We start from the raw sequence: 16,381 nt of genomic DNA on the forward strand, positions 1-16,381 counted from the left end.
TTCTTCCCACGTTATTCCAAAATACTACTCCTAATAAGTAATTTTCTTAAGCTAAAATCATAATGCCAAAACATCATGTGGATATGACATGACATCTGCCTCATTTTTATTAATAAGTAATTTTTAAGTTAAAAAAAAAACATTATTAATAAGTAATAACTCTGCCTAAATTAGTCATCATCTTTATTTACTTAAGTTAAAAAATTTCCTTTTGAAATGAACTAATTTTTTCTCTTCTGTTAAATAGTTTATTGAATAGAATTGCATCCCTTGAGGTAAATAAATGAAGAATTTTAAATTCAAACTTCAAACTTTGTATATTACAATGTTTCTACTAATCGAGTTATGATCAAAGGGACATGTTTACATTTTTTTACTTTAAAATCAAATGCACTATATATCTTTCTTTATTTTGAAAATTTTCAATTTCTTTTAAAACTATCTTTGTTTTATAACAATCATGTCAAACTTTTATAACTGAACTCAGTCGGCATATTTTGGACATACCATCTAAATTTGGTAGAGAATATTAATTAATTTATAGAAAATGCTAACTACTATCTCCGAACACTAATTAAAAAAAATTAAATATGATAAAATTATCTTGAAATTTATATATTCAACTTTTCAAAAATATAAAAAAATATTATTTTTAATACAAAGCTTACTACTTTTATTTTTACATGGTAAAAGAATATCGTTCTCCGTAAGCCACGTGAAATGGTGTAGCAAAAAAGTTCAATCCTTTCATTCAAGAGAAGATAATGCTTCATTCATGGCCACACAACTTTAATATGCCACTAGTCCACTACACTCAATAACAGTCAATATATTTGAATTTTGAAAGGGTCAAATATCCACGTGTGTTATGGTACATTCACTCTTGCAAAGAATTTGCATATACTTATGTTATTTGGTTGTGCAGTGATAAAAATTGATTTCAAATGAATTAATTCTTTAAAATAAAATGCATTCAGCTAAAAGTATTGAACTCTCTCCATTCAATTGGTTAAATGGAAAAATATGAAACGACTTTTTTATTTTATTTTATAAAGGACAAATATGCTTCCAAACACACAATATTATAGTTTTTCTATTTGACAAAATATTATAGTTTATTTTTTTCTTTCACCACCGGTTTAATCTGGTTCAAAGGTCAGTTCTGGCATCAAGTGGTTCCAGACCCCTCCGCAGTTGCGGGATATCAAACTGTGGTCCTCCTACCAAGTTCAGTGTCAATCACCACTGAACCAACTAATTAACTATTGGTTATTGGTTATAGTGTTGTTGTTTTTACAAAATTTGTGTTGAATTTAATGTACACATAATCAATTAATGACAATAATTGTAGATATACATGGACAAAACAAGCGTCAATACTTGCAACTAAAATTTGCAAACTGGCATTTCCAAATTATCATGTCCAACCACTCAAATATCATATAGAAATAACCATTATGGTAATAAAAGCTATACAATTAATTAACATATATGCACACTCTCAACAGCAGGAAGGAACCATAGGTCAACCTTTCAAAGATAAGACCGGTGATCATGTTAAATCAGCTTGGATCTCATCGAATAAAAAATAATGCTAAATGTTTAAAACATAATCACATTCCTCATCATTAATGCATTCTAACACAAATTCTATCATAGATTATGTGAGTACTTCTTTCATACTCATAATACCTGTTGAAAGCTGTCATGAGCTTGTTGAAAACTTCTTTATGCATTCAGATGAAGATATCCATTATCTACTACACTATTACCAATCTCAAAGATACCTGAATTGAGCTCCTTAACATATCTCCATACATAATTCAGACCGACGAGAAGTTCAGTGATTATCGCTTCTGTTTTTTCTTGATTTGCAAAGTAAAGGGTTTGTACCAGCAACACGTTTGTTCGCGAAACAAAGCTCAGCTGCTCGTAACTTCTCTCGGATTGCCATCTTAACATGTTGTGAGCAAGTGGTGCTAACCATTCTAATATTTTTGTCATTGCTTCGCTCCATTCTTCTGCTAGACTTGCATCGTAGACAGCTGCGGCCATGGAATACGGCTTAAGCCTAGTTCTGAGGGAAGCTCTTACACGTCTCGGTAGCATGTTATATAGGTCATCCCTTGCATCGAGCCCAATCAAGTGCGGAGAGGCTGCTAGCTTCTCAATCACAACAATAACATTTGCATAGTGAAGCGCTAAAGAAGCAGCGCCGAGGGATTCAGACGGAGGCTTTAACTTGCAAAGAGAACTGAATGTCGGTTTAGTAGAATGAGTCACGTTTCCAGGAGTAAGAAGTTCTGAATCAGCACCTTTGTGATTCTTAGTTTCTAAGGGAATATCATTTAGGTTTGTGTGACAGTCGATGACCGAGGAACTATCTTCAGCTATACAGCCTTTGAACGGTCCTACTTGAGTCGCTCGACTGTGCCTTATGCTATTTTCCTTCCCACTTGCAGTGGTTGAGTGGCCATTATTAAACTTCCAAAACTTGTTGTTTTTACTTGTTCCATTATCCGGGACTGGTTTTTTCGAACTCCTTCCAAGAGGACCTGAGAAAAAATTGATGCCTCTATACTTTCCTGAAATCGGGCCTGACTTTGTGGATGAGTCGGCAACAGAATGAAAAATGCTAGTTTTATTTGCTCTAACATTTTGATCTGATTTAGCAGTAGAAGGACCAAGGGGTCCTGAAGCAAATCTGGCAACATTATTTTGGGATGGATGGCCTGAAGATTGCAATAATTCCGAGACCGAATGACTGCTGCGAATGTGACCAGAATTTGGAAGACTGCGATTTATGCTACCAACATTTGTTATCTCGGGAATTCCAAAGACATTGTTGATCCTACTGAATATTGTAAATAAAGATCTCGCTAAAAAGTGTACAGTGTAATCATATGTCCTGTTCCACACAGAATTAGACTTCAAGTTCTTCACCTCGAGCCTCTTCCACGCAACCTGCTTCTGATACTCGATTAAATTCGGGCCGTCCGACTCACTGTAATTCTTCATTCTTTTAAGTGTATGCTCAAGATCAGTGAGCATTTCCATCTCTTGGTACAAGCCTGCATTAATCGATACAAACTTTTCCATCCTTTTAACCTTTTTTTCCATTTTTTTAGAAGACATTACCCACCCATATGAATCAAAACCGCGGGTTATATACCTATCGAAGGCCTTCTCGAAATCCTTCAGTCTCGTATCGCTGCATTTCTTCGCAAGCCTAGCCACAGATTCGGCAACATATGCCATACTCTCAAGCATCTCTTGACTGATTAGACGAACGATAAAATTCTCATCATCTGAAACAAGCTTCTTGATCCCAACCGAATTTGAAATCTCGTCTCTCAACTTGGCAACCTGTTTATCACTCAATGACTGCCACACATTAACAAGCTTAGACATCAATTTCGCAGCTTCAAATGCCAACACTCCAATCACTGCTTTCTCAGAATTAGAATCATCTTTACGATGAGTCTTCCATAGATTTCGAAACCATGATTCAGCAGCTACCATCGCTTACCTAAGAACCGTAAACAAAAAATCCTTTAAGAAAAGTCCTTTGTAATAACAGGCAACAAAATATCGATAAAAAGTCGACTAAATATAGAGCTACTAATATCGATTCCTGGTGAGAACAATTCTGGCCCAGACTTTACTTACCTCACGGTCGGACTCTAAATTACTGCAACCCCCTTCCCCAGAGAACCAGAGGGTTAATACCAAAAAAATATTAATATAGAGCTACTAATATACATCAACCCATGCCAAACTATTCCTTTTTTTTTTTGTTTGTTTAAAAGTTGAATATATTATCTTTTGTAGGTTTGAAAATTTCATGTTTCAAAGCACAACAATTATTTGGGAATTAAAATACATCATTTTCCTCTTGCAAACCAATCCATCTTTACTTGTTGAATGTGAGGCTGAAAAAAATATTGAATAATCCCCTTAAAGTTCTTAATTTTGACTTCAAATTTGGCTAAAAATATTCAATTTAACTTAAGATTAATCATAATATTGTAAAATTATCAACCATGATGCTAGACTAAAAATAAAAATATTAGAGAATGAGTGACTTGTGAATTAAAAAATTAGGAAAATAAAAATATAGTATTAAATAGGCCAGTAAAAAAAAAAAACAACTAAATATAGTTTCCATTTTATTTTATATGTTTTTACATGAACATATATCATTCTGAACAAAATTAGTAAATTTGTTACATCAACTCTTGAAGTTCTTTTATGGTAATATTATTGAAGAATATACTAAATAAATAAAAAAGGAACAACATGACATGGACAAAATTTTGAAGATTCAATTGTTTCTTTTTGAGCCACAACAAATTCTCACTCCAATCACAAAAAAAAAAAAAAAATCATGTAAATCAGCAAAACCCAGATTCCAAAAAAGCTTAATTTTCATAAAAAAGATATAAAAAGCATAATTTTGAAATTGTGAAGCATTTAATTTACATAAAAAACAGTTGAGCTAGTGAAATAATAATGGAAACAAAAAGAGAAGACCCAGAAAGTGAAACTCACCGATTACAAACACGCACGAATCGTTGAGGTGAGAGGTCACAAGTGGAAAATGGGAACTGTGAGAAAGAGAGAGAGAAAGAGAAGTGTATGCAAAATGTGCAGTGAATGGAAAATTTAGCGGAAATTGCTCAGAAATAGAAAGAAAGTGAGCGTGTCAACAAAATACTAATAAATAAACAGAAATTACAGTAGTACTGTATAGTAGTATATAAAATGAATTTTAATTTTTCTCCACGAGTTTAGCTCAGTTGGTATGAATATCGTATTATATGTGCAGAGTCTGGATTCGAACCTGAGACACTCCACTAATTCATATTTAAGGTGAATTTTCTAGTCACTAACCTACTTGACCAAAAGAAAAGAAATTTAATTTCTGTTATTTTATTATTCCCTGTTCACACATTATATTCAATTAAGTTATAATTTTTTTTTGTCGACAATGTCAATTAATTTATACTGGTTTTTTTTTCCTTAAATTTTAGTTTTAAATATTACAAATAAAATTAGAAAATTTATTATCTTGTTATAAGTATGAAGTATCTATTTATTACTATTGTTTTTATTGAAGTCTCTTAGACATATAAAATAAGTTCTGTCATTTCAACCCAATTTTCTCCATAATAAGTACAAGCTAAAAATTAAGTTTATGATCATTTGTTTAAAGAATTCAAATCTCTTAGCACTTATACAGGGGATGAATCAAATTAAATCGAATGTTACACTACTCAATAACGCTTTAATGGATATAAATTTTACAAAATCCAACATTTTATTGAAATTTTATATCGTATAGATTAGCTATGTTAAATTTTATAAAAATATAAAATCGTTTGATATGTTTTTGTGATAGATCAAGATTAACGGTATTCAATAAAAACGTATAAACCATTAATCTTCATCGATCTCAATAACATATCAAACGATTTTATATTTTTGTAAAATTTAACATAGACGATCTATAAGATATAAACTTTAAATCAAACGGTGGATTTTGTAAAATTTGTATTCGTTAAAACGTTATTGAGCGGTGTAACATTACTCAAATGTTACACCGATGTAATTTGATCTCTCCCATATATATATATATATATATATATATATATATATATATATATATATATATATATATATATATATATCTTTCGAGGGGAAGTTTGCAGTATTAATTACCTGATTCGAGAGATTAGGTTTTACAATTGTACACATAGAATACCAGTTAAAAGGCGATAAGTTGTAAATTTACTTTGATAACTTGTTAATATTCTCAAATTATCAATAGGTACCTTACGGTAGATCTCAACTTATTAATATTGGTCCTAAAAATAGGGTTAAAACATAAACAATAAACAATTGAATTTAGCTGATCATGGTGTAAGAATATTTGGAGAAAATAGAATACGCACCGAAAATGTAAGATTATTTTACTCGATCATCCAATATTATTTAAAAGAAAGGTCCAAATGATTCCACGATATCCACTATAATGGTACATGTATATATATTCACTATACGATAATGTAAGATTATTTTACACGATCATTCAATATTGGACCAATAAGTCACACTGAGTTTGGTCTAGTGGTGAAAGATTTAGGTAGTACGATATATGTCCTAAGTTCGATTCTCAACTCATTGTAAAAAAAAAAAAACATTTGTGTATTCTGCCAAATGATTCTACTATATCCTGTTATGTATGACATAGAGAATTTTATGATTCATATTTTTTTTAATGACAAATATTTAGTATATTAATTGTTATATTAGTTTTTTTTACACCTTGTCAATACTTGAACCCTTGACCTCAAATTTCTTTAACCTTAATTAATTAAACTAGTTGAACTACTCATTTCACCTATAAATAATTCTTACCGAACGTGAGTATAAAATTAATTTATACAACATTACATATCCATTTAAACTCTTATATTTGATGGCGATGAAATTAATTCACCGTACTATTTTTCTTTATATAATATTTTTCAAATATTAATGAATGGGATTTATAATTCTGTGAAAGCAACCTTAAAAATGAATACTTAGCATTGATGTCCGTAGTTATGGTCAGTCAATGGATAATTGTCTAAGTCAACATGAAATTACAAAATACTTATGGACATTTGATTTTGATTGAAAAAATAAAAAATAAAATAAAGCACCTTTCCCATTCCCATATTACTAGTAATGAACATACTAGTAATAATATTATTTAATTGAAATTTTGTCCAAAAAAAACTAAGTTGAAATGTTCAATTCAATTGCATGGACGTGTCGACGGAAAAGATAAAGTGTTTGAAAGTTAAATTGCAGTTGCGTAATGCAATTGTAATTGGTGCTTATTGAATCATTTATTTTCAGTGGCAATCACACGGAATTGCATGCTTTTACTAATATAGCCTCGTTAAGACATTACTGCAAACACTCGCATTCAATTGCATCCATGCAGGGTCGGTCCTGAGTTTTTGGAGGTTATATGCAAATATAAAAATGATTCTTTAATAAATAAAAATGCAATTTTGTTTAAAAAATATTATCCTTAATTTAAATTATAAATAGCATAAAAAATAATCATCAATGCAATTAACGTAAAAAAAGTCATAGTTTAATCAATAATAATAAAAAAAATATTTTCTAACTACTTAAAACGAGTAATTTTTCTCTATCAAAAACAATAAAATAAGTTACGTTAAAAAAAAAACAATAAAATAAGTCATTTTGAAATATTTTTTTGAAGAAAATTCGTCAATTAAGTAATCTATTAAATTTTACACTCCCTAATTTATTAAAACTACAACTCCATAAAAGATATTATGAGTGTAACAATTGGACTTTTGCAATTTGTTGTATAATATATTAATTTTTGCACCCCTAATTTACTAATACTACTACATTTAAAAAAAATTGAGGCTTTCATTTTTAGGAGGCCCGATGCCACAGTACATGTTGCACTTAACTTTTCTCTCCCGACCCCCCTCATTTCTTTTCTACCCCCCAAAACTTCAATTTTGCCCCTTGCGGTTTGAAAAATTTTTGCCAACAAACTTGGGTTTTTACAGACCGAAGTTTTTAAACATGAAAAAAAATTCGGTTTATATAAACCGAAATAACATATACCCCCAAAAAGAAGAAACTTTATGTGAAAATTCGTGTAGAGCTACCTATGGTAAATTTAGCATATCTCTCTGAATATAAGTCGTATGCTAATGATTTTTAATCCAGTGTAAAAAGACAAAATTTACTACAAGATTGATACTGGAATTGTTACATTTCATTAAGTATAGTGTGAGAAAATCTTCCTACAAGTTTGAGAAAAGTTTCTGGAAAATGTTGTAGAGATACATGTGGTAAATTTATCATAGCTCTCTGAATATACGTCATATGCTAATGATTTTTAATCCAGTGTAAAGAAGACAAAATTTACTACAAGATTGACACCGAAATTGTTAAATTTCATTAAGTATAGTATGAGAAAATCTACCTGCAAGTTTGAGAAAAGTTTATGCTCTGTTTCTGTACCAGTACTCATTATTTGGTCAAACTGAACCAATTGAATAGTTAACCCTCAAAACAAAATTATATTTGTATTCTTGACACCCTAAGCTTTCCAACGAGTGGTCGTTTACTCAAATCGGACATCGTTTAGTATTTCAAATAAATTGTGGAAGTTGAGGGTCTCATAAAGAATTTATGTAGGAAAGCTGGAAAAAAATTTGGAACACAATATTTCGCTTTATATAAACCAAAATTTTTTAGCATGACACAAAATTCGGTTCGTATAAACCGAAGTACCCCCAAGGGCAAAAACGGAAATTCAGGGGGTAGAAAAGAAATGAGGGGGGTCGGAAGAGAAGAGTTATGTTGTACATGTGTCTGGACCGGGCCTGCATCCATGTATCTTAACGTAATTTACCGCACGACTTTTACTTTTCATAGGTTGAAAACTTATTTTAAGTAGTCTTGTGATTAGAAATTACATCCTTTAGGTGAATAAGTAGTGTATTCAAGGTTCGAACTCGGCCTCTGTATAATATAATATAATGTTCTTTACTAATTAGGTTAAACTCACGGGAAGCATGTGTTGGAAATTTTATCTTAATAAATGTATGACTAATAATCAGTTAAAAAAATCTTATCCTATAATCAGAAAAGTTTATATTTTCTTTTATCGAGAAAATCTTATCTTATTTTTTATCCTGACCACCAAACGGACCATGTATACGAGGTTCATCTCATAAGTCTCACATAGCTCCACCAAGCAACCATGAAACACCTTCCTTCATATAAATTTTTAGGTGAGAGTGTGAGACCATTGATGAGTTTTCTCCTTCAAAGAGGCATTAGGCAAGGAGAGGAGACACATTATCTCTTTACCTATTTGTCCTTTGTATATGTGGAAATACTTTCTCATATGATAAACAAACATTTAGGAGATGGAATATGAAAGAATGATGCCTTGTGGTTGTGGTTTCAAGTTCTTCAATCCAAGTACAAATGTGGTCAATACCCTTGTCCCGAAAATAAGAGATGCGAGTCATGTGACTAGTGCTTTAAATCTCCAGAGGGGAATTTGAAAGAAAATGAAACGTGTTTAGTCCAATAATCATGAGTATTAGTATTAATGTTTGCTTAAGGGTTAAAAAGACTTCTACATAGACTTCTATGTCAAATGCAATTTGTTGGTCTCATCCACCTAATTTTTGGATTAAAATTAATACATATAGATTTGTTTCACATCTACCGGCTAAAAAAGTTTGTGAATTGTGAGTCTTATGAGTTGTGATAATCTCTTACTTAATAATCAAGGTGTCCTCATTGTTGCCTAGCGCCAATCAGGGCATCTCTAACTATTACCATTTCTTGGGGATTTTAACGTATTTCTAGTTTAGGCTTTTGCCCCATTAATTGTTGTTTTTTGAATTTTGAAAATATTTTTAGCAAGTAAAGATATTACTAGGCTAAGTTGTAGACTAAATCGCTCCCTTTAAGATGTTTTGTGGTATGTCTTCATAATAAAAACAACTTCGATTATACTCTTTCGATTTTCTACTCCACTGTATAAAAACTGCTATGTTATACACCCTCTAAATATGGTTATTGTAACATCCTAGACCCATTTTCTACGTATTTAGTAGACAATCCCGACAATATATCTATTTATCCTCTCATTAATAGAGTTTTTATCTTCTGTAAAAATCAAACCACATACCTTGAGTACACCCCTTTAAAAAATGGAAAGTATATATAGTACTATTTGCAGCACGTTTGTGTTGTGGTCCAATCCAAAACAAACAAACAAAAGAGATGCGCTCAAAATTTTTGGTTGCAAGAAAAAGCTGGTCATTCTAGATCTTTGCTAGCTAACATAACAATACCGTTTTCTTTACATCCGTTGTTTAATTAGTGATGATGTTATGAGTGAGTCAAATATCGTGGACGTAGCTCTCACTCCCACATATAAAACCAAGGCACACGCTCTGTCGCCACTGGTAATGGACACTCGTACACACACATTTATTATATTATTATTATATAGTAACAAATTACTAGTATGTATTTATTTACTACTAGTAGATCATTTTGATATATGGTTTACCGACATGTGTACTTAATAATAGTTTCATTTCGACGTTGGAATTAATTTAATATTAATTATATGCACAACAATAAAGATTATAAATCTATAATTTTATTTTAGTGCGAAGGCCTAATAAACATGAGCATATATATATATATATAAAATAAGATCTACGACAAGTTGATTTTATCAAGAATTAGTATTAAGAATATATGTATGATGAATCCATTAGATGAACTAACCGCATAGTCTCTCGGTAGCAATCCTGAAACACAAAGAGAGAGGCGGACGACGAGCATCCGTTGACTTGTGGTTCTTCCTCAACCGGGACTCCTTATGCCCTAAGCACTCTTCAGATAGGAATAAGAGGTGATATGCAGTGTGCCTGGTATATTGGGGATCATAACCTTTATATAGTGTGGTGACCAATTAGGGTTCCGACATCCACTCATATTGAACTCATATCCAATTAATTAATTAATTAATTAATTTTTAAATAGAAATCTAATCAGCCTTTTAACTTTATTTAATCACTTAATCAATTAAGACTCAATTAATAAATAGCTAATATAATTATATAAAGATATTTGCCTACATAATATTATTGGAATGTCATAAAATATTCCAACATTCAAAACTTTAAAAGTTGATGTGATCAGATATATCAATTTTTATTGATTCAGCCGTCTCTTGTCTCTTGTAAAAACGACGAGTTTTTAAGTAGGGTAGGTAGAAGCCTATGTAATAAGACAATAATAAACTATGCAGTAAAATTATTTTAGAAAAAATGGTTTTTTACATCGATCACCGTTTGATGTAGTAGTAGTTTTCTTTCCATTTGAACAAGTGTTCCCTACATGATTGACAAGATTGGTTATATATTCATTCATTGATTCATTAGTATTGATTAGTTTAGTTTAAGTTTCCTTTTCAGTCACAGTTGGTTTGGTTTGATTGAAAACTCTTGCATTCTTTCTTATTACTCTACCTTCTTCTTATATTTACTCTCTCTTTCTCCTTCATCACTGCTTTCACAGTTCACACTTTCAAACAACAAAAATGCAGTCAAGTCCTTTGCTTCTTGAGGAACCAATTAGGATGGCATCCATCCTAGAGCCATCCAAACCTGTCAGTATCTCTCTCTCTCTCTCTCTCTCTGATGTTTTTTGTTTGGTTTTGTTTTTACTTTCTTTGATGTTGATTATGAGAATTGAGAAAGATATACTTTGTGTGACCCATTTGTGGTTTTTGTTTTATAGTGTGGTAGATCAAGTTTGATAATGCTAGTTTGGTTTTGTTGGTATCTTAGCTAAGATGGGTTGTGTTTTGTTTCAGTTGATCTTCCCTTCATTTAATAATTTAATAACTCAGATTCTGAGATTATGATAGATAAATAAAAAATCAGTTTTTGGTATTCCAATTGGTGCAGCTGTTTTTGACTGCTAAGGAATTTTGTGTATGTTTGGTTCGACATGTTTGTTTTGTTTTACCTTCTTGATTATACTTGAAGCTAAAAATTGTAGCTTCTGATTCTATAATTGATTTTTAGGCTCAAATTTTTATTGTTCAAACTTCAAACTCAATTTTACATGAATGTATTGAAGCATAAATCACTTTACCTTCAACTCAATTTTAGTCAGAATCAATTAATTCAAAATCAATTCTTCTCACAGCAGAAACCATACATACATGTGACTGGTTTTCTTTGCTAAGCTTTGATTGCTAAGAGAGTTTTGTTTTTGGTGTTTTTAGGTTGTTTCATTGTTTTATACATTAGTTATGGTAAATCAAGAAAACAATTAGTCTGTGTTATGGAAATTAAGTATGGAGTTTTAAGAAACTTAAATTAAGGCTTATATTATATGCATTTCATAAACAAATTTTTACTGTCTTTTTATTCAATGAAGATTTTCAGTGTTTGTCAAGATTGTGATTAAAGTTTAAAATGTGCTTTCTGTAGACTTTCTTTCCAGCTATGACAAAAATTGTAGGCACACTTGGTCCGAAGTCACGATCGGTTGATACAATTACTCGATGCCTGGATGCAGGAATGTCAGGTATGATTCCATTAAAACCTTTCATTGTTTGTAATCAGAGTAACTTGTTTTGTCATCTTATTTTTCTTTTCTCACCATGTGCTAGTGGCAAGGTTTGATTTCTCATGGGGTGATCCAGACTACCACCAAGAGACATTGGAAAATTTAAGGGCTGCTATCAAAGGCACAAAAAAACTTTGCGCGGTAAACTTGCCACATGTTTGCTGTTATTTTACTTGTTTATGTGACATCTATGAAGCACAGACACTCCGCAGATCAAGTGTGTCCTGGTGTCGGACACCTACACCTAGACTTATAATTACATTGAATTGTGTCATTTTCTCAAATTATCATCGGTGTCGTCGTGTCAGTGTCGTGTCCGTTTTCCGTGTCCGTGTCTGTGCTTCATAGTGTGACATACATGTATATGATGACTTGTGAGTTGTGACATATTATTAAATGATTGTAATTTTAATACATTAGCTTCTATCCAATTTATTTTCCGTATGTGCAAATACCTCTGAAGGGTAATTAATGTAACACATTTTGGTCCAATTTCAGATTATGCTAGATGTTGTAGGTCCAGAATTACAAGTTGTGAATAAAACTGATCGACCAATTACACTCGAAGCAGACACATTACTTGTCTTAACTCCGGATCAAAACAAAGAAGCTACTTCAAATCTCTTACCAGTAAATTTTAGCGGACTATCAAAGGTCAGTCAGTATACCATTTCCATGTTTTTCGTTATTACGAGAGTTTTTCGGACTACATGTTTACTTTTTGGTACTTTACTTTCATATTAGCCTTGATTATGTGTACTACGGCGTGATACCCGCTTTAACTAAGGTATCCATTATTATGCAGGCTGTTAAGAAGGGTGATACTATTTTTATTGGTAAATACCTGTTTACAGGAAGTGAAACAACTTCTGTATGGTTGGAGGTAACGCAACGCAGTCATAGTTCAATCTTCAATGCATTAATTCTAGATTGTTTATTCTGATTATATGATTATCTTAATAATTTCATTTTTATATATTATTGCAATAACTATATTGTATTTACAGTTAGTTAGCTTTCTAGGAACCACTATAGGACACAGAATGCAGAATATCGCTGATACTCAAAATCAAAACCATTCTATTTTGTACTCTAAGTAGTATCTGTTTTGCAATGCAGGTCAGTAAAGTGGATGGTGATGATGTAACTTGTGTCATAAAAAACGACGCTACACTTTCTGGATCATTGTATACTTTACATGTCTCTCAGATTCGTATTGATCTTCCTACTCTTACTGATAAGGATAAACAGGTAAGAAAAGAACTTTGTGTACATAAAGTAGTGAAATTCACATAATGTTCCTCTTGACATTTTACTCTCTAACTCAGGTAATACGCACATGGGGTGTTCAAAACAAAATAGACTTCCTTGTGTTATACACCCGGCACGCTGAAGATGTTCGCCATGTAAGAGATATACCTGATTGGTTTTAACTTTCAAATTATAACTTTGCTTAGATTTTATAACATTGTTAATGAAGTGAATCATTTGCATTTTTGTATTACTCACCCTTAAAAACTCAAACAATACCTCCAATTTTCATTTGCAGGCCCGTGAATTTATCTCCAAATTCGAAGATCTCAAGCAGACACATATTTTTGCAAAGATCGAAAATGTAGAGGTAAGAAACCTGATGTTCCTTGAACAATAGACTCTCGTCTTTTATACTAATTCTGTAGTTCAAATGCTGTCTTCAAACTTTTTTATGAGTGTGCTCAATTGTGATTGTAAAGTTAATCTTTCTTCTGTGAAATTTGTATAGGGATTAAAACATTTTGACGAGATATTGAGAGAAGCAGATGGTATCATCGTCTCTCGTGGAAATTTAGGGATAGATCTCCCACCTGAGAAGGTCAGATTCTCAGAATCCTTACTCTCTCTGGTATACTGTACGTTTGAATAGAATGCTGAATATGTGTCTATTGATTTGACAGGTGTTTTTATTCCAAAAAGCAGCTATTTATAAGTGTAACATGGCTGGAAAGCCGGTTGTTGTCACACGTGTGGTGGACACTATGACTGATAATTTGAGGCCTACTCGTGCTGAAGCAACCGATGTTGCCAATGCAGTGTTGGATGGTAATTTTTTCCCTGATCTAAGTTCCTTTTTATCATATTTGAAGAGTCCTGTATCATTTATTTGATTATGACTGCGGTAACAATTTGTCTATCTAAACTCTTACATGATACACGTGCACGTTTCTCTTATTTATTACTACTCGTCAATATTCCATTAGTTTATGGTGTTCATCACATTATGCATAAAAATGCCTTGTATTGCAACTTTCCTGTCTAAATTGTTCTTTCTTTTATATCAGGCACTGATGCAATTCTCCTTGGAGCTGAGACCCTAACGGGATTATACCCTGTAGAAACCATATCTACAGTCGGAAAAATTTGTGCCGAAGTAAGTTCATGCTTTCCCTTTAAACAACACTTCTTTCACACTTTTTGCCACGACAAATTTATTCCTGTCAGTTAGTTATTTGGAGTAAAAGTATGTTCAATTTCATTCATAAAAGCTTTCCTATTGTCAACCCATCTCATATTTACCGGAGAGGCGGAGAGTTTAGATATCGAAACAGCATGTTGAGTTTGAAATTACATTATGATTTTATCATTATGGTAAACTGAAATAGATCTATGATAAATGTAAACTGATTATTCTGCTATTCTTTTCAGGCAGAGAAAGTTTACAATCAAGATTTGTATTTTAAGAAGACTGTTAAATATGTGGGAGAGCCAATGAGCCACATAGAATCAATAGCTTCCTCTGCGGTACGTTTCTTATTTTCATTACTAAAAATTCTTTCACTTGCTCAAGTAACAATATACGTAAGTAAACTTGTTTTTGCCAAAACATACAGGTTCGAGCAGCCGTCAAGGTTAAGGCCTCGGTTATCATTTGCTTCACCTCATCTGGAAGGGCAGCAAGGTTTCATTTTATCTCCTATGACTTCTCTTTATTAAAATAACTTCTCATATTAGTGAGAAATGACATTCATGTTCGATTCCAGTGCGATTTTCATATCTTGCTGACATATAATTAATTACTTGTTTTTTTGTGTATTTATGTAGGTTGCTTGCTAAGTACAGACCAACCATGCCTGTGATATCTGTTGTCGTTCCTCAATTGAAGACAAATCAACTTCGATGGACATTCACCGGCGCTTTTCAGGTATATAATCAACAAGCCTGTCTTTGCACGACTTGCTTAACATTATTTGACATTGAAATTAACAAGTTTCTGTTGCTATCTGTTTCATTTTATGACCTTGTCGCAGGCTAGGCAATCACTTATTGTGAGAGGTCTTTTCCCTATGTTGGCAGATCCTCGACACCCCGTAAGTGAACAATATTAAAACCTCAAATGGAACAGAGTTGTGTTTTTCATTTTTCACTTTAGATTATAGTTGTTAACCTCAAGTGAATTTGTCTTTTGCATGCAGTCTGAGTCAAGTAGCGCAACGAATGAATCAATTTTGAAGGTCGCTTTAGACCACGGCAAGGCTCTTGGCGTCATAAAGTCACATGACCGAGTTGTTGTTTGTCAGAAAGTTGGTGACTCGTCAGTTGTGAAGATTATTGAGCTTGAAGATTAGAAATTTTCTCATTTGAAGAATGCATAATAAAACTCATTTAATATATACCAAAGATGGACATTATAGTCTTATAGACATAGTGTGGTATCCTTCATTTTGCTAATTTGACTCATGTAATAGACTTCTAGTTGTTGAGTGATAAAATGGTTTTGCAGCTTCTCCTTTGTTGTTTGTTTTGCTTAAGAGGCTACTATAGTTTTGAAATAAAATGGTATGATAATCGAAACATATATCAATCTTGTTCCTAAAATTATGTTTTATTTACTTACACTTTTAGGTTTTGAATATTAACACTCAGGAAGTTTATTCAGAAGTTCAGAATTATGAATGTTGGCTCAGCTTTATATTGCTAATAAACTAAAAAATAAAAAGCTATAAAGAGACAACAAATGTCTAGGAACACCAATGAACTAGCTAAGGTCAAATCTACAACTATAATCTGCAGATGCATATTGAAAAACTGAATACCAAAAATTTTCATATTCGAATGTCCTATTCAACATCTAATAGCCTGTTTGGATTTGTGTGTTACATTCAAACATGCGTGCCGATGCATG

General features: G+C 32.0%; 2 protein-coding genes across 2 annotated transcripts; one reads left to right on the forward strand and one right to left on the reverse strand.

Moving 5' to 3' along the window:
• Positions 1-1,406: 1,406 nt before the first annotated feature.
• Positions 1,407-4,729, reverse strand: LOC123920605. The gene is made up of 2 exons (XM_045972899.1): positions 4,552-4,729; positions 1,407-3,529 (listed from the first exon to the last, which is right to left on the reverse strand). The coding sequence occupies exon 2, from the start codon at positions 3,520-3,522 to the stop codon at positions 1,729-1,731; it is 1,794 nt and encodes a 597-aa protein (XP_045828855.1). The 5' UTR covers positions 3,523-3,529; positions 4,552-4,729; the 3' UTR covers positions 1,407-1,728.
• A 6,186-nt stretch (positions 4,730-10,915) lies between these two features.
• On the forward strand, positions 10,916-15,988 carry LOC123920613 (pyruvate kinase 1, cytosolic-like). Its single transcript, XM_045972907.1, has 16 exons — positions 10,916-11,251; positions 12,084-12,180; positions 12,266-12,363; positions 12,721-12,876; positions 13,028-13,105; positions 13,342-13,473; positions 13,551-13,628; positions 13,772-13,843; positions 13,985-14,074; positions 14,157-14,301; positions 14,541-14,629; positions 14,905-15,000; positions 15,090-15,157; positions 15,301-15,400; positions 15,507-15,566; positions 15,672-15,988. Exons 1-16 carry the CDS (start codon positions 11,183-11,185, stop codon positions 15,822-15,824), a joined length of 1,581 nt encoding a protein of 526 aa, XP_045828863.1. The 5' UTR covers positions 10,916-11,182; the 3' UTR covers positions 15,825-15,988.
• Positions 15,989-16,381: the final 393 nt, after the last annotated feature.

Source organism: Trifolium pratense, linkage group LG1 (genome assembly GCF_020283565.1).
Source record: "Trifolium pratense cultivar HEN17-A07 linkage group LG1, ARS_RC_1.1, whole genome shotgun sequence".
NCBI lineage: Eukaryota > Viridiplantae > Streptophyta > Magnoliopsida > Fabales > Fabaceae > Trifolium > Trifolium pratense.